Raw genomic sequence first — 19,910 nt, 5'->3', positions numbered from 1 at the left:
CCAAAAAGAAAATTTCAGGTCCAGAAAGTTTCATTAATTAATTATTTCAACAATATAAGAAAATAATACTTTATTCTTATATAAAATCTCTCAGAAAACAGAGGACAGGGGAACACAGCCCACCTCACTTTGAGGCCAGTATAACTTGGTACCAATCTGACAAGACATTATGGAAAAAGGAAAATTAGAAAACATTATTCCTTATGAAATAGATATAAAAATTTAAAAATATATTGGCTAATCAAATCTAACAATATATAAAAAGGATTGTATATCATTAGTAAATGGAGTTTATCCCAGAAATGAAAGGTCATTTCAACATTTGAAAATCTGTCGCTGTAATTCACCATGTTAACTGATTAAGTAGAAAATCATATGACTATCTAAAAAATGAAGAGAAATTATGTGACAAAATTCAGTACTTGTTCATGATGAAAACTGCCAACAAGTTAGGAATATGAAAATTTATACATATATGTATGTGTGTGTGTGAATATAATCAATCTAGACAAACCTTACACAAAAATCAAATGGATCACGAACGAAAAACTGAAAAACCATAAAGCTCCTAGAAGATAATACAGGAGAAAAACTAGATGACCTTGAGTATGGTGACACTAAAGACGTGATCCATAAAACAAATAAATTGATGAGCTTGATTTGATTACAATTAAAAACTTTTGCTCTGCGAAGGACGATCTTAGCAAGACAAGCCATAGAATGGGAGAAAATATTTGCGAAAGACATGATAAAAGACTTATCCAAGCTATACTGAGAACTCTTAAAAACTCAACAATAAGAAAACATACAACCCATTGAAAAATGGGCCAATAACAGATACCTCACCAAAGAAGATATACGGCTGTCAGATAAACATATGAAAACATGTTCCACATATTCATCATGGAAATGAAAATTAAAATAACGAGATATCAGTATGCACATATTAAAATGGCTCAAATCCAGAACACTGATAACACCAAATGTTGGCAAGAATTAATAAGGACTTTTATTCATTGCTGGGAGGAATGCAAAATGGTAGAGCCACTTTGGAAGACAGTTTGGCAATTTCTTGCTTACAAAGCTAAACCTACTCTTACCATATAACTCAGCAATCATGATCCTTGGTATTTACCTAAAGGAATCGAAAACTTATGTCCACACAAAAATCTGCACATAGATTTTGTAGTAGTTTTGTTCGTAATTGTAAAACTTGGAAGCAACCAAGGTATCCTTCAATAGGTGAATGGATAAACTGTGGTATATCCAGTCAATGGAATATTATTCAGCACTAAAAAGAAATGAGCTACTAAGCTATGAAAAGATATAGAAAGTAGTTGCAAAGCAGTCTAACATGCATATGTTGTTACTAAGTGGAATCAGAGTATGACACCCCAAAATACGCTACTTTGGCATAAGGATTGTTTTGAGCTGAAGGCTCTTAGCTCTCTGCCCTCCTCTTTTCTGTCTTAAAGCAGGGCATAAATTTCCCTTTGTAAAGGTAACAGATTTCTATTTGTAAAGATGTCTCCCTCTCTGATACCAGGAAAAGAACAACTCCAGAGACAACTCTAGTCACCTTAGACTCTTACTTGCAGCAAACCCTACCAAATAACTTAGTTACCATCCAGTTCCAAGTCACCTTCTCATAACTTATCCCTTCCTCAGAAGCCCCAAATCCATTTTCCTTTGTCTAGCCTCTTCTCCATACTTTATCTTCCTTTGTTAAGATGGTTTATAAGTCCCAAATTTAATTGTCTCCTTGAGACATTTTTTTTGTAAGCTCCTGTGCATTTGAACATAATTAAATCTGTTTTTGCCCCTCCTGTTAAGATCTTTTATCAGTTTGATTTACAAACTCCAGTCACTGAACCTAAGAGGACAGAGGATATGATTTTTCCTTCCCTATACTACAATGGGGTCCCTTTCTACTCGTTTAGCTAGGTTTCAAAGGACTGTTATTTCCATCGACATTTTTAATTTGGATATCCTTACTCTTTCTCCTATAATCAAAAAACCCCTCTAGCTCTGCTTCCTTATTGGAGGTGGGTCAAATTTTGGCTTAGTTAGACATATCTAGGTTCAAATCTAGCCTCTACTACCTACAGGTTATGTGAACTTGGGTACGTTTACTAAATTCTTTCTCTGCAGTTCAGTTTTTTTCAGAAGTAAAAGAATGAGAATCATGTCTGTCTTCTAGGATTGCTGTGTTAGATTGAATGAGAATACGCTTATAATGCACTTATAAGTTTAAACTAAGTGCTGGGGACTTAGCAGGTTCTTTAAATGGTAACCGTTAGCATCACCATCCTTTAGTCTCTATTCTCCAATATTCTTGTTTGAAAATAGTTCCATTTTCCAGAATCTTTCTGGTTTTGACCTAGGTTTAAGCTGTTTGAGACCAGGAAAAAAAATGAAGCAGCATCTAAATTAGTGTATTGTTGCAGTTATATGATAAGAGATGGTGGCTTAAAGAAGGAGGGGTCTATATATATAAAAAGGGACTTTCGGAGTATGATATGGAAAGCTTGGCATGATAATAGATAAGTTTTGAGATAGCTAGAGAGAACCTAAGATGAAAAGATTAGGAATAGAAGGAGCAGAGTCCTCTGGAAAATCATGAAAAGCAGAAATAAATGAGGATTTTAAATTTATTTTGGGAAGGAAAAAGGAGGGAGAAAGAAGCAATAAAGACAGAAAGCAGGCTGTGTACTTAGGACAAAGAAGAAACTAGTTAAAGACATTTCTGAAAAGAGTATATAGGAAATGCTATTAAATTGGAGTTTATGTGGTACAAGAACAATTCAAATCCAAAGCTGAAAATTAAGGAACTCTCACACAATCCACCTATTTAAAGGAATGAGAGAGCAAGAGGAAAAAAAAGGAGAAAGTAGGAAGAGAGGAGGGAGGGAGACAGAGATGGAAGTGGGAAGGGCACCATGCTATAAATGGTCAGGATGTGTCTTCAGGTTGAAGACATTAATAATTAACATTAATCAAGCAATCATGATATGCAAAGGCACTGTTAAAAGCTTTATATTATCTCATTTTATCACCCAACAACCCTATGAGGGAGGTGTATTATTATTCCCACTTTACAAATGAATAAAATTAAGTTAGTTGGTTCCGAAGTCCACATTCTGATTAGGACCCTGAAGCATCAGAACTAGATGAAGAGGCAATCAACTCAGAATACAAGTGATTCAGACAATGTCCAAGGGAAGCTGATTATTATTTTATTCTTCTGTAAAGCTCAATATATAATTGTTCTTGTGAGCTACTCACATTTATAGTTTTTCTATTTGAATTATGGGTACCTTATATTAATATAGAAGTGTGGATGGGATACAACCATGGAATGAATGGACAATGACACTGTTTTAGTTGGGCTGGTTTGTGTACTAGCCTCTACAAATCAGATTCTCATTCTGAGGGCCTTCCTCCAAGTTGGTTCTATCTAAAATTCTTTTCCTTTCCCCTTCCATCCACCCAAAATTTCCCCAACCTCCAAGATCCACTTCTTGTCCCTTCCTAATCTCTACAGTTCCAAATTCCTCACTAGATTCCTAGGTAGTTGCATTTATAAAAAATATCAATGAAGTGATGTCAAAAATCCACCTAGGTTGGTTCCTTTTAGCAAGAGAAATTTCTTACTGGTAAAGGCAGTTTTGTTATTTCCTTACACAGGAATACAATTCAATTCAACATCCAAGGGACTACCTAGACTGCAAAGTGGTATATTCCTTCTCATTTTGCTTAAGGTATAGTGGGAAGAACATAGGATCTGGAGTCAGTCCTGGAGTTTACACGTCTGCCACATGTTACCTGTTTAATCTTAGAAAATTACTTAACTTCTATGAATTATGTTTCCTCTTTTATAAACATGTTCTTAGGGCAGCTGTAAAAATTAGAGACAAGAGATATGAAAGTGTCTGGCCCATAGTAAGTGTTCCCATAGTAAGTGTTTAATATATGCTTCTTTTCTTCCTTCTATTTCTCTGTAGCTAGGATCCTCCTGCTTCTCGAACTCTACTGGCTTTTCTAAACTTTCCAGGAAAGAAGTGTCTTGCTAAAATCTCTAATTCACTTTTGAAAATACAAGGTCAAATCATTCCTTGCCTGTTATATCAAAAACTGGTCCTGGTATTGGTCCAAACGGTTTAAACAGCTGGTCCAATAAAATATCTGGACCATACTGACAAAATATTCCAATTCACTACTTCATTCAATTCTGTAATATTCCCTTCCACAGAAATATTCTCAAGAGAATTAAGAGACTTCTAATGTAGCACAAATAGAATAATTTTAGAATGTTTCAAACTGATAAGGACAACCTCACTAGGACAGACAAAAAGGAAAAGTCAGAAAAAGAGACACCTGTTTTAAAACATTTGTCTTAAAAGCCTCTAATTAAATGACCTCTTAAATGACCTCTAATTAAAAAAAAAGTTTCATAACATACTGGTCCAAATCCTGTTTGGCAATGCTATCATGCTGATGTAATAAGCATGCAACCCATTTCCAGATTTTAGTCAATGGAATGGTCTTATACCAAGACAAACTGCTAAGGCCCCTGGTTGGTACATCCTGTACCTGAGTGGTCTGGCACCGGTGTACGCAAACTGCCTCCACAGGATGAAGTCCAGAAAGAGCATGTGGCCTTGGGACCTATCATGCTCCAGGGGCTTTTTGATGGCTATGAACCCCAGGTTACTAGAAGAAAAGTTTCCACCTGAAGGATGTTAAGTTAGTAGATAGAAAATATTTCTGAATTATACGCAACTCCCTTTTATTTTGCATGAAATTGTAGGAGCCAGATTCCATGACTTAATTATGACTTACCTTTACATTTTCAACATTTCCCTACAGATCTTTTGTCTCTAGATACTATCTCCCCTTTCAAAACTTCCTTTTCTTGTACTAGTAATGTTGACATTAAAGCTAACAGCTAACTCTATGCTGTTGGTTTCAATGTGAGTTTTACTGTTTCTTCTTTGAAGTTCATGAATTCAGAAGTTAATTAATTCTATATATATTTACTGAGGGTCTACTGTACACTAGGCATTGTTCTAGATGATGGTAATACAAAAGTAAATCTACTTAAGTCCCTGTCCTCTGGGGCCTACATTCTATAGTGAGGGAACAAGAAAGACAAAACTGCCTCCACAGGATGAAGTCCAGAAAGAGCACGTGGCCTTGTATGTTGAGGAATCTATGCCCTCGGGAAAATGTCTTGAATTTTATACAGAAATTCCCCATAAAAGAAAGTTAGTCATTGAAACATTCTTTGAAAGAATCTGCTGTCAAGAAAACTTCCTAAGACACACAGAATGAAGCAAGTGTTACCTCCACTTAGAAGGTGTGAGAGTCCCTTCTCTCTCCCCTCAGCCTATAAAAAATCCAGGTGAAATGTAATTTATAGACTTAAGCTTGATAAGATATATCATTAATTTCAAAAGTTTGAAATTTTAGAAAATCTGTTCCCTGTAATATTAGCAAAGAAACAAGTGAAGGAAACTAGACAGCAAGTCAAGACTTCCGCAGTGTTTTAGGGGTCACACATGCATTTCTTTAGATATAAACCTTACGATATAAAGATATTTATAGCACATTTGGAAAAATCTGAAATAACCTATCATAGAAACTCGAGCTCTGGCCAGCTAATTGTAACTGCAATGTGTTAAACCAATGGCAATTAATATTTTAGTGCAGTAAGAGCAAGAGTGCAATAATTGAAAAAACAAGATCAGCAGCATTTGAACTCTTGTTAGAAGTTATTTTACTATGGGAGAAGAGAAAGGAAAATAGAGACTTCAGGAAGAAATCTATGTGAAGGTTTGTTCATTTCTGTCTCCTGATAAAGTTTCCTAGGGGCCTTGAGTCCTATAACACTAACATGTTTCTTCTGATTGGCTAGGAAAAGGGTGTACAACCAAAATACAATCCTGTTCATGCTCATGTATGTGGGGGAGGTACTTCCTGTTAACGCATACCAAGAAGTTCTCATGTTCTGCTAAACAGACAACACGGGTTCATTTAGAAGGAGGAGACTGGTGAACTACATGTAACTGCTATATGGCCCCACATGCTTCATGATGATAAATAACTACCCTTGTAGAGTATAGTATGGATAAAGAGAATCAGCACATTAATATTCTCAGCTTAGCTCTGTCTGGCATGCAGCATGCTAACCCAAAAAGCTTTTCGGTCGGTACTGTGCATTTCATCTTCTTTCACACCCTCAGGATAAAGTCATTTGGAAAGCTTCCAATCTTCATAGTATATGCCCCTTTCAACAACTTACCTTGTCATCCTTCTTGGCTGTGTTTGCTAGTCAGAAGTCTACACATGTCCTCATCATTTTAAGAAGTATAACACCACGACAGACTTTTCAGGGAGAACTGACTCCAAGAGAGTGAGATCACTAATAAACACGGGCAGTGAATCCAGGGAGTGCAAGGCCACCAATATGTGTGAACTTATTAATCATAATTATTATTTTCTCTAAGAAAAGGATTTCCTTAGTCAAACCTCCAGGGCATCAGATCAAAGAGAGATACTGCCACAGCTGGACTATGTTTTCCAGCCAATTGGCCTGGAAAGACTCTAGACAGTGTCCTGGCAACTGTTTAACACAGCAGCAATCCATAAAAGAGAGGAAAAGAATTCTTTAGACTGACTTTTTAAAAAGTCTTCCTTTACTTCTTTATTTCTCCTTATTTTTAAGAACATTTTGTGAGTGATGCCAAAGCCCTAGAGGACATCCTTGGTATGCACTCTGTAAGAGTTACTGACCCTGTGAATTCAAATGGAAACAAAAGGTTTTAGTTCACAGCACAGGTTTCTTAAAAAGACTATATATTTATATTTAATTATCATAAAAAGCATACCCCAAATCTACTGGCAGAGTACTTGGTCAATTTTTAATTTCCAGTTTGATGTAAGTCACTTACCAGGACACTGTAAAATCACACTAGATCAGATAATTAATAAAATCACAACAGGAGAAATTTAGTTAAATGCCCTGGAAGTTCTCCCAAAATGTATAAAAATTATAAAAGTGACTATTAACACACAACAGGGGAAAGAAAAAGGCACTAGACCCAAACCCCACTATAGAAGCATAGCAATACACACAGGAATCATGTGAAAATGAGAAACCAGAAAGCACACCAAAAAATTTCATGAATTACAGAGAAATAAGATGTGAGAATGATTGTGTAAAAAAAAAAAAATGAAAGCAAACCAACAAAAAAACGTTTCTATAGTTAAAGAAAGCCGTTTCTCACCGTTCTGAACAAAATGGCTGAACTAAGATCATCTGATTGGCTATGCCCATATACCCTCCTCCTCATCCTATGGGGAGAGAGATGACAAAGGGAACAATGCCCCAGAGCAGCATGGGAATGAAAAAGAGTTGGTTAGTAATTAAAACAAAGACATAAGCATAAGTAGTAGGAGAAAATGGTTTCTAATTTCTTGACTCTTTTTATGTTAGAATCTAATTACCTAAACTACCCAAATGAGTAATTTAGTTTGTCATTACAATTTATGCTTCCTATCTTTCCAAGATCCTGTCTCTATCCCAGGGCATGATCTGGTCAAAATTATCAAGTTGGAGACTTTTCTTTATTATTTGCCTTTTCTTCAAACTTTCTTTATTTCTGTTTGCTTCCCACTATAGCCAGGCATCTAATTCTTTGTATTTATTTTCAAAATCTGTGTCAAGGAAAGGGTCTAATACTCATTTTATATACACTGGCATAAATTTAGTTCTAGGTATCCAGAAGCAGGCGGGGAAAGCAAAATGACTTCATGGCAGAAAAAGACTGCTGACGTCAGGCAGACAACTCTCCATTTTGCCTACATAAAAGACTGGCTTGCCTAAAATATAAAGCTTGCCTCAACTGGGTCAGTAAATGTCATCATACTATGACTATAGCTTTTGAATCTTAGAAAAAAATTACCATTTGGATATTACTGTTGCTTTCATTTGCGATATTTCTTCTTCTCTTTCTAAGGCAACACCACAGCTATCATTTACTGGAGATGTTTAGTGGGAGAGTTCTCCTTGACTTTTTGGTCATATGGATGTAATTACTTAACTATTATTTTTTCCCCCTCAGCTATATATTTTAAGGTTGAGTGTGATGGAGATGTTGAAATCTGATTTTTGGCAATGGGATATGAGGTAATCTGTTCACCACTCTCTCCATCCATCATTTTCAAGATCTTGGGAGAGTTCCCTTCTTCCAAAAAAACAAGTTGAATATGGTTCCCTTCAGACTCATCAGTGCCTCTTTTGCTTTGATAAGAAGTCGAAGGCAACAATTTTCCTTTAGAATGACAGACTAGAGGGATCCACCAACGTAATGGAGTGAAGAATCTGTTTCAATCTTCACATTTAATAGGTGATGAGCAGAGACTTTAAAATTTGCAATTAAAAAACAGTAACCTCTACACCGAGTTGTGCCTCAGTGAGCTCACAAGGAGTCATATTTTTCTAATAAGGCATTATTTAATAAGAAAAGACAATAACCAATTAGTATGTATCTCTGAGAAGATTTAAATATTTTTTCCTCTACCTAACTCAAGGATTCTTCATCATCTTCGAATCCTTTGAATATCTCCTCTTAAAATATTCCTTCCTACATAGAAATTGAATCTGTTTTTTTTTTTTTAAAGTGGAGTTTTCAAAAACTGGTAATTTATTTTTATTTTTCTAACTCATACTCCAGAATTTGTAAATGCTAGTACAAAATACATCAAAATAAAAGCATACTGGTTTTTATAAAACATTCAAAAGCAGTCTTACCTGGTCTGGGGAGGGTTTATGATTGCTTTGATTGGAGTGGGAGGATCTGAAGTGATCATCCTCATAGTTGTCAGCCATTAGCTTCATTCGATTTTGTGTCTAAAAGAAAATGATTTATAAGGTGAAATTTAAATAAAATTTCTCCAATATACTGTAAAGTAACAAGTGCTTTAAGAATGTCATAAGAAAGGATAAAATTAATCCTGTCTGAAATAAAATAAACATAGGATTTCTGAGGATGTTGGAAGAAAAAAAGTTTAGGCACAGCTATAGGCTGAATCGTGTCTCCCCCACTCAAAATTCATTTTGAAGCTCTATCTCCCAATATGACTGTCTACTAGAGTATTTCGGAGGTATTTAAGGTCACAGGGGTGGGGCCCCAATCCGATAGGACTATGGTCTTGCAAGAAGAAGAGAATATTTCCCCTTGCCACCTTATTCTCTTCTCTGCCATGTGAGGACATAGTAAAAGCGGCTTCTGCAAGCCAGGAAGAGCGCTTTCACCAGAAACTCAATCAGCTGGCACCTTCATCTTGGACTTCCCAGCCTTAAGAATTGTGAGAGAATAAATTTCTGTTGTTTAAGCTACCCCAGTATATGGTATTTTGTTATGGCAGCCTGAGCAAACTAAGACAGGCACCTAAATTGGTATAGGAATTTGATGGGGAGGAGTAATCTCAAATTAAGCACTTTATGCAATCCTTGTTTTTATTTTTTTAAAATAAAGACTGGATTATACTCTACATAGGATGGGACTCTGTAACTATTTTTCTTTTCAGTTCCTGATATACAGGACCTATCTTTCTATGTTACTGTAAGAACTACTCATTCTTTTTTAACAACTATTCCATTTTTGGAGATGCTATATAACGTACAGATCATAAGGGAAAAAGTTACTATCTGTAAATGAAATGATTATATACCTAGAAAAATCCTAGAAAATCGATTGAAAACTATTACATCTTACAAAAAAATTCAGTAAGGTGATCAGACAGAAGCTACATATACAAATTTCTTTAAACCATCAACAAACAATTCAGGTTTGGAAAATATAGGTCAGATTCTAAAATCCTCTTTGACCCTAGACTAGAAGAAATTATTATCCCATTGCTTTTTCTCCACATTTACCAAAAAGGAGGACTGGATTGGTGATTCTATTTGATTGGTTAATTTAAGCCCTGAATAAACAAATTATAGATATAAAACATTTTAGAGAATTCACTTTGCAGAGCAAGCAATTCAGAAAATGTAGGGCACACTATACATAAAAATCAAACAGCAATATATATTGCACTAATAAAATATTGTTGGAACCTGAAGTTTTAAAAGCATTAAAAATAAATTTGCTAATACCGCATAATTTTAAAATGTTTGCTATAATATGAAAAAAAATCATATGTAAATCTCTCAAGACATTGATAATTACTCTTAATATTTAGGTGTATCCATTCAGCCTCTTCCTGTGCATAAAAAGTGGCTTGCTCTTCTGATTTATTTTCTATTTCTGCTACAACATGGCATTTAAAAAATTATATCTTACGGTATATTTTGGTATCTGGTTGGACATGCCATCTTTCCTCTCCAACCAAAATTTGATTAGGTATCTTTAACACATTTTCTTTACTAGATGAATTAAAAACATTTTGTCTAGTTCTACAAAACACTATATAGAGATTGTTCTTCGGTATTTTTTCATGTAATGATGCCCGAGCAAGGGCTTTAGAGCCAAACTGCTTGAGTCTGAATTCTAATTCTGCCTCTTCTCAGCTATCGAAGCTTGGGCAAACTACTTAAAAGCTCTGAGCTTCAGTTTTCTCACTTTTAAAATGAGAATAACACTACTTTCTCCTCATAAGACTGTTGTGAGGATTAACCAACTGACTTAATAAAAGCACTTAGAAAGCTGACTGGCAAAAAATCAACACTCAAGAAATTTTAGCCATTGTCATCATTATAAACATTTTTAATGTCATTAAATATTATTCCAAAATCTAATTTTAACTGGCTGCATAGTATTCAGTTGAAAAGATGTTTAATGAATCCCATGTTATTGGGCATTTAGGGTCTTCATATTTTTACCTAGTAATATATGGACATTTCTAAGCTGGTTCTTCTCTCTAGTATAAAGTGAAAGCAAAGAAAATATGTATAAAAAATGATCCGTAATATCAAATTTGTCTTCTGAGATAACTTACAGTAACCTTGAAAATATATAGGGTAATTTTTCTTATGTCACGTGGTATTACATGACAAATGGAAAGTTTTCTGTAAAGCAGCTCTTGGGAAAGGGGAAAGGAGAGAGGAAAGGGCAAAGCAGTATAACCAGAAAGTGAGCAAAACATCTGCACGTCATTCATTTGGATAAGAAACTTCTCCATGTCGACTTTAACAGGAATGTGCAGTGAAAGTATACTTGGCTAGTTGTTTTCTTAGAACATGACACACTTAATCTTAAATACCTGATACCCAGTGTAAGTTTAAAAACTTAAAAAGAACTAATAAAGCATACACAAATCCACCTTCAAGGCAGAGTGTATTTCAAGTATTTCTTAGGAATGAGTAGGAAAGCCTTCCAAAGGAACTGATCGCAGTAAACAGATAAGACCAAAGAGCACTCATTTGATCCATAAAAGTGAATGAAGATATAATAAGAACTTCTCCATTTTTAAAAGACATGACAATTATTAAGTTTAGTATTCCTACGTCTAGTATTCAGAAATTTGCTGTGAAGCATGTTCTCTGCATAGTCATGAGGTTGAACGCTTTGCTCTTAAAGGAGCTCCTGTACTATGCTTTTCTTAAGGTAAGGCCAACAAGCAAAAGGAGCAAGTCCTTCACATTTTACTGGCATGAAAGGTACTTTATATCCAAATATTTTCTCTCTTCGACCATGCCATGTGCATGTGCAGATAGTTGAATTCTCCAGTCCTAATGACATAAAAAATAAGACTGTCTGAAGGAAGGAAAAAAAAAGAAGAACTTGCTGAAATAAACTTAGCTGTAAGTGCATCATCTATGTACACAGGTAATACATATCCTCCCAGAGAAAAAAGAGCTCATCGTTTATTCTGTTAATCTTTTCTTCTAAGACGAAGATGTCAGTGCTAAGACAAAAGTGTTACAGAAACTGTATTTCATAGAAAAATACTTAGTTAAGCTAAGGAACAGTACATGTTAGCTATCTGAATCCGGGTATTAAAAGAAAAAGTTTAAATTCTGATCTGAGTTATCTAGTTGTTTACTAATCTTTGCTTTTTGGTTTGTGATAGTGCTATTAACCTACCTAAATAAGTTTTAGAACTAATTACACTTAGAAACATTGAGATATTTTAGAAAACATTTCATAAATAAATTTTAACCTTACTAATTTGGGTTTCTTCCACTTATAAGGATATTTAAGAAAGTATTAAAATTATTTCCACATATAAGTGCTAAAACTTGGAAATTATTTTATTAGAGTGAATTTTAATTAAACTTTCATTTTTCATATTGGTATTTAATATATAAAAAGAAAAAAGCATAATCCCTTTCAATTACAGTTAGGTGGGTTGGATTTAGTGTTGGTTATAAATTTAACAAAATCTCAGCAAATTACCTTTGAGCTTTATTTTCAACTTCATTTCATGAAAAAATACAAATTAGTCATTAATTATTCTCGAGTTATACTATGTGTCTGTCATTTCATACACACTTGACTGAAGATTATCTTTCTAGCTTGGGAAGTTCCTTTTTCATTGGTTAAACAGCTTTGGGAAGAACTTACGAGAAGCAGTGTGGTAGGAAGGAGACGGTAACAAAATTAGAATAACTACTGAATCTAGTCCAGCAGCTGTCACAGTCGGATTACCTTTACACCCTATTTTATTATTTCAACTGGAGTGTAAGATCTGTATTAGAAAAGTGTGTCTTCTTCTGACTTTGTTTTGATTTTGAAACAAGTTAGTTTGGTAGTTTAAATTTGGTCCTGATTAGTACTTTTAATTTACTGATGAAATTGTGAAACTTACCCGGCAAACACTTTTATTATGCACCAAGAAAAATGAAACCAAAAGAATCGCAGCTGCAGAAACCCATAAGCTGACCAATTCTCTCATAATTTCCATGTTATTTTAAAAAACTTTATTATTTAGAATAATTCTGCATATTTATATGGTACAAGATTTATAATAGTAAGTCTGCCTCCTAATCCTGACAGCTCCTCTGCAAGGGGCTCAAAACAGTTACCACTTTCCTGCATGTATTTCCAAAGATTTCCTGACATTCCATGGTTACACAAGTGTGCACACGCATGTGCAAACATACACTTTTCCTTCCAACAAATGGTAGCACAGCTTATTTACTATTCTGCACACTTTTCCCACCTAACTACATCTTGAAGAGCCTTCTATATCAGTAAATAAATAGCTGCCTCATTCTCTTTGCTGATTTGCTGATGCACTTAGATTACTTCTAATATTTTGCTGTTACAAATGCTGTAAAGAAAAATCTTGTACATATGACAAACTGACAAAATTAAATTGTCAAAACTAAGTCTCATTATGTTATATACCACTGTTCCTCCTAAGAATAGCTTTCCTCTAAGGTGAAAAGCCTAATTGTGTTTGGTCTTATGGCTGGAATGATTATAAAGTCCAGGTCCCTAAGACACACACCTGGTTTCACAGAAAGGTTAGAGGGGCGCGAATGGTAAGAACATCTATATGTCTAGTGTATTTTTACTTAAGTAAAAAACAATGAACGATAACAGCATTAAAATGTACATAGCTGTTAGTAATATTTATTCCTATTTGATATGGAAAGGGGGAATAAATTCGAATATGGTATTTGTACCTACTTTAGTATTTCTGAGGCTTGTGTATATTATGGTCTCATTATTGGTAAAACATCTAAGAGTTATAGTTGTAGGGTATGTTTATCATCCTATAAAAGTGTTTTTAATACTTCGAGTGAGACCTAAAGGGACATCAGATTAAATCAGTTAAAATTATACTTGTGACACAGAAAATATGATAGAAATAGTTTGTGAGACTCTTTATGAATCAGAAGTCATTCTTCCAAACAGTGTCACATCTTCATAATGAAGAAAAACACAGAGGACAACAAATATGTCACCATGCATAAAGCACTGTAAGCTCCCCTTTCCTTCCCCAGGTCTTCTCGCCATTCTAGGTACAGATTTTTTTAATTTTTTTAGGTATAGAATTAGGGTTACAGTTACAGTTAGGGTTGAGGTTAGGTTTGAAGTTAGGTATAAGGGTGAGGGTAAGCATTAGGGCTATGCTAGGGTGTAAGGTTAGTGTTAGTGTTAAAGTTGAGGTTAGGTATAGTTTTAGGTTAGGGTAAGAGTTAAGGTTGAGGTTAGGTTAGGGTTAGGGTTAAGGTTACTATTATATTTAGGCTTAAGTTTAGGCTTAGGGTTAGGGTTGAAATTACTTTTAGGGTTATGGTTAGGGTTAGGGTTAGTTTTGAAGTTAGGAATAGAGTTGAGGTTACTGTGAAGTGTAGGGTTAGGTTTCAGGTTAAGTATAGGGTTAGGATTAGGGTTAGGTTTAAGGTTATGCATAGGTTGAGCTTACAGTTAGGGTCCATCAGGTATTTCTTATCTCCATGAATGTAGTCATTTTCACCAAGTTGCTCAATCTAAAAATCTCAGTATCATTCTTGACTTCTCCTTTTCCACTAATGTCTACATCCAGTCTAGCCATAGAACCCCACTGATTCTGTTTCCAAGGATTTTCTCTGTAATTAACCACACTGCTTTATCTGCTTCTCTAAATTGATGTCAGTTATCTTCCAATAGAAAATTTGATCCTGATGCTATCTTTTAAAAAAAAAAAAAAAAAATCTGTCCACTGGCAGCTGGCAGCCACCAGAGTCCAACCTGCACAACGAACAACATATCAAAGCCTTTCACTATCAGACCATATCCTACCACTCCAGCCTCATTTTCTCACAGCTTTTGTTTTTTTTTGTAATATATTGAGATTATATAATTCTATTTTTCTCCTTTACTCTAAATCTAAATGTTAAACCATTCCTGAATGCTTAAGATAAATTGTACTTAGTAATAGGGAAATATTTTTATACATTGCTGAATTTGCAAATATTTTATTTAGAATTTTTGTATCTATATTAGGTAACACTGGCCTCTAATTTTTTGTATTAAATCCACATTTAATATCAAAATTATGCTAATGTCATGAAATGAGTCAGAAAACTTTCCTTTTATTGCATTTCTTGGAACAATTGTTACAAGGTAGGAATCAGTTGCTGTTTTAATTTTGGTGGAACTTATCTCTAAAAACAACTAGGCTTTGTACCTACTGGTAGGAAAATTTTAAACTGACAATTTGTTGGTTTTAAGGACTACTCAGGTTTGGTAAGGTACATAATTGGCACAAAGTCTACTCTATTTTTTTATGATTTTAAAAGTATCTTTTGTGGCAGTATTTGTGTCTTCTCCTTTTTCTTTTCCAAATACTGTTTATCTATATCTGGTATCTTTTTTCTTAAACAATCTGTCCCCCTATCTTTCATATCCAATTGTAAGTCTCCAAGAACCAGTTTTTGATTTTGTTAATCTTCTTTATGGTTTCTTTGTTTTGTTTCATTAATTTCTGCTTTGATTTCTCCCTTTTTTTTTTTTTTTTTGGAGGGGTGGTTTACTCTGATGTTCTTTTTCTAATTTCTTGAGTGATGCTTAGCACATTAATTTTTAATCTCCTAATCTGCATTCAGGGTAAAAAATTTCCCTGAAGATCTGCTTTAGCAATATCCCACAAATTTTGACATATATTGTTTTCACTGTTATTCTAAATGTTTTTTTCAGTTTCCCTTAGGATTTATACTTTGACTTATGAATTATTTAAAAATGAGCTTTAAAAATTTTCCAAATGTATGGAATTAAGTTGGTATATTGTTTTTATTGATTTCTAATTTTACTACATTATATCCAAAGAACTTGGTCAGAATAGTATAAATTCAGTCATTTGTTACACTTGTTCTATGATTTAGCATAGGATCACTTTTTATAAATGTTTCATGTATGCTTCCAAAGAATGTATATTTCCTAATTGTTGGGTACATGGTTCTATATGTACCCATAAACAGATTGTTAATTGTGTCTCTTATATCCTTTTGATTTTTTGTTTTTTCCATATGCTTGATCTGTTAAATTTCTCAATATAATTGTGAACTTGTAAATTTCTCTTTTTAGGTTATATTCTTGGGTCCATAGAGCTTCAAGTATGTTCTATCTTTCCGGTAAATGATTCTTTTTGTAATTATATAATTAATATTTTTATACCTAACATTGCTTTTCTGCTTTAAAGTCTATTTTGCAATAGTGATAGTGCTCTATTGGCTTCCTTTTGGTTATGTCTGCCCAGCATATCTTTCTAAAAACCATTTTACTTTCATTCTGTATCATTTCATTTTAGGTATGTTTCTCAAAAATAGCATATTCATTCATTCTACAAATATTAAGTGTCTGACATTGCTCTAGGAACTTTGATAAATGAACTAGTCCCTGCCCTTATGGAATTTACATTTTATAGAATATTGGCTGAACTTTAAAATAGCCTATAGCTGGATTTTGTATTTTTCCATTTGTCTTCAATAAAATTTAACCGATTTTTATTTAATGTATTACTGATATATTTAGATTTATTTCTAATATTATTTTTGGTAAACTATATGGATTTTCCCTACCACTTCCCTTCCTGACTTCTGGTAAATGGATCAACAAAATTTTTATTCAACCTTTTCCCTATCTTGAAGTTTCATCTTCTATTTCTATTACATGATTACTTACACGTAATATTTTGCATGTATAAGTTGACAAGTCCAAAGTTATCAGATATTTATTCTCCTTCCTTTATAATACAAAGACTTTATATAATATTAGGACTGGTCCCACTTACTATTTATTGTTTTTATCACTGTTTTTAATCCCTCACAAATTTTGTCAGTTATTAAATTAATGTTTATGCTCAATGCTTATTTAGAGTTGCCTATATATTAGTTCTTCCCACCCACCAGCACTGCTTCTGGCATCTCACCTAATTTCTGTATTACTCCGGGAGTTCATTTTGAATAAGTGAACATAAATGATAAACTCTCTCTGTTTGTCTGAAAATATTTTGTTCATACTTGTGAGTGCAGAATTTTAGATTTGCAGTTATTTTACTCAACACTTTGAAGATATTTATCATCTCACTCTCTTATGCCTTTTATTGAATTTACTGTCAAATTCTTGTGTCTTTGTAGGTAATCTATCTCTTCTCTCTGGTTGCTTGTAACATGTCTTTCTCTTTGACGTTCCACAGTTTCTATGTGTTATACTGACCTTGTGCTCAAGACTTTTGCTTTTCAGTTCGTAGTTTCATTTTATCAATTCTGGAAATATGTTTTTATTTATTTTAATATTGTCTCTTTTTAATTTTCTTTATAATTTTTCTTAAAATCATATCAGATGAATGTTGTACCTTTTCAGTCTACCTTACATGTCTCAATCTCTCATATTTCCTATCCTGTTTTATCTCTCTATGTTGTATTTTGGGTAATTTCTGCAGTGTTACCTCCCAAATCATTAATTCTCTTTTAAGATGTATTAATTTGTCCACTAAGTTGTTAACTGAATCAGATTTTTTTGGTTTCATTTCATATTGATTATTTGGCAAATCTACATGAACTTTTAAAAATCAATAGATTTTTTCCTCAATGCTAACTATGTGCCAAACACTGTTACAAAAGCTTTAGGTAATTTAATTAACTTAATCCTCATAGCGACAACATGAAATAGATACAATTATTGCTCCAATTTTATAGATGAAAAATCTGGGGTACAGAGAGCCATTCTAATACAGTAAAATCATTTGATGAATAAGTCACAAGGATGGAACTCCAATACAGTTTTGCTTCAGAGCTTGTACTCTTTTTTAGAACTAAAATAAGTATTTCATATTGAGACTTTCCAAACATACACAAAGGGGGAGGAAAAAGTACCCCCATATATCCATGCCCATCTTCAAAAACCACCATTATATTGCTCTACTCATTTCCTTTATCTGCCCTTCTCTTCACTTGCTGGATCATTTTTTCCTTTTTTAGGAAAAAACACTTTTAATTTTGAGGGAACAGGAGATTCAAATGCAGTTGTAAGAAATAATATAAAAGTAGTCCAAACAACCTTGAAATGGAGAACAAAACTGGAGGACTCATACATCTTGATTTTAAAAGTTACTACAAAGCTTTCAGTAATCAAGACAGCATGATAGCGGCATAAGGATAGAAAAACAGATCAATGGCACATAACTGCAAATCTAGAAACAAACTTTAACTTTTGTAGTCAATCAATTTTTGACATGAGTACAAGACAATTTAATGGAGAAAGAATACTTTTTCCCTATAAATGGTGTGGGGACAAATGGACACCCACATACATAAAAATGATATGGCCCTCTATCTCACAACATAAAAGAATGAACTCAGCATTCAGAGATCTAAATGTAAGAGCTAAAACTATAAAACTCTTATAAGAAAACATAGCAGTAAATATTCATGTTCTTGAGTTAGGCAGTGATTTTGGCGATATGACATCAAAATAGCGTAAGTGGCAAAAGAAAAAGCCAAGTAAATTAGACTCCACCAAAATTAAAAAACAAAAACAAAAACTTTATGCTACAAACTATACTATCAAGAAAGTAAAAAAAAAACAATCCACAGAATGGGAGAAAATATTTACAAATCATATATCTGATAAAAAAACTTGTAGCCAGAACTCTTATAACTCAGTAAGAAAAAAACAACGCAATTAAAAAGTGGGTAAAGGATCTGAATCGACATTTCTCCGAAGAAATGCAAATAAGCAATATGCACATGAAAATACATTCAACATCATTAGCTATTAGGGAAATGCAACCAAAACCATGATGAGATACCACATCACATCCATTAGGATGGCTACAATAAGAAAGACAATAACATGTGTTGGTGAAAACATAGAGGAATGCTTACGTAATGCTAGTGAGATTCTAAAGTGGTGCAGCTCTTTGGAAAACAGTTTGGCCGTTCCTCAAAAGGTTAAGTACAGAGTTACATACTGACCTAGCAATTCCATTCCTAGGTATAGACCCAAGATAACTGAAAACATATTTCCATATAAAAAACTGTACACAAATATTCACAGCAGCATTATTTATTTGGTAAAAAAAGAATAGCCCAAATATTCAATAACTTATAAAGGAATAAATGAAATATAGTTTATGATGAATATTATTCACCTGTTAAAAGAAATGAAGTACTTATACATGCTATAAACATGAATGACGACTGAAAATACTATGCCAAGTAAAATAAGGCACACAAAAGGGTACACATTATATAATTCTATTTATATGAAATGCCCAGAATAGGCAAATCTGTAGACAGAAAGTAGCTTAGTAGTTGCTCAGCATGGGAAAACAAGAGAATAACTAAATATGAAGAATTTGAGCATCGAAATCAATAATGCTTTCAATATTTACATTACAATATAAGTATAATCAATGTTGTATACATTAAACTTACATAATCTTGGGTCAAATATATCTCAATTAAAAATCATACTGAATATATAATAATCTACAAGACTGAATGATACTAAAGGAAAAAAGATCCTGAAAAATTAAGAAATTGTGGTGATGTTTATATATCGCTGTATTTACTAAAAAACATGTTTTGTATACTTTAAATGGGTGGGTGATATGGTAAACAAATTATACCTTTAAAAGGTACTTAAGTAAATAAAAAATAAAGTAATGTATGGTCATGTGAGTAATGTTTTTGCTTTGAAAAGAAGTAGGAGAAAAGAAAACAAAACTAATTTGTTATCACTGAAGTTTGCTAGAGCTCCTCACACACACATACACACTCCCCCCCTCCCCCCACCACACACAATTTCTTTCTGCCTTCTTATGAATGAAATTTCAAGGTAACAAATTGGCTCCAGTAGATGAAGGAAAGTTAACTACAAAATAACTTCTGTTAATAAATGCAGAAGGAATAATCACCCTGAGGGCTTTTTATATGATATCAGGGTTTCTGTGTCCTTTTG

The 19,910-nt window shown here is 33.5% G+C and overlaps 1 protein-coding gene across 7 annotated transcripts in view; it reads right to left on the bottom strand.

The window, feature by feature from the left end:
- ERC1 (ELKS/RAB6-interacting/CAST family member 1) overlaps nucleotides 1-19,910 on the bottom strand; it is a 482,353-nt gene that overhangs the window by 62,595 nt on the left and 399,848 nt on the right. For all 7 annotated transcript variants that reach the window (XM_039869201.1, XM_039869202.1, XM_039869205.1 and 4 more), the window contains one exon: nucleotides 8,816-8,914. In XM_039869201.1, coding sequence (XP_039725135.1) covers nucleotides 8,816-8,914 — 99 coding nt within the window. The remainder of the gene's footprint in view (nucleotides 1-8,815; nucleotides 8,915-19,910) is intronic.

Source organism: Pteropus medius, unplaced genomic scaffold, assembly GCF_902729225.1.
Source record: "Pteropus medius unplaced genomic scaffold, Ma_sr-lr_union100, whole genome shotgun sequence".
NCBI lineage: Eukaryota > Metazoa > Chordata > Mammalia > Chiroptera > Pteropodidae > Pteropus > Pteropus medius.
Note: the sequence above shows the minus strand (reverse complement) of the source record. Positions and strands in the feature narration are given on the sequence as shown.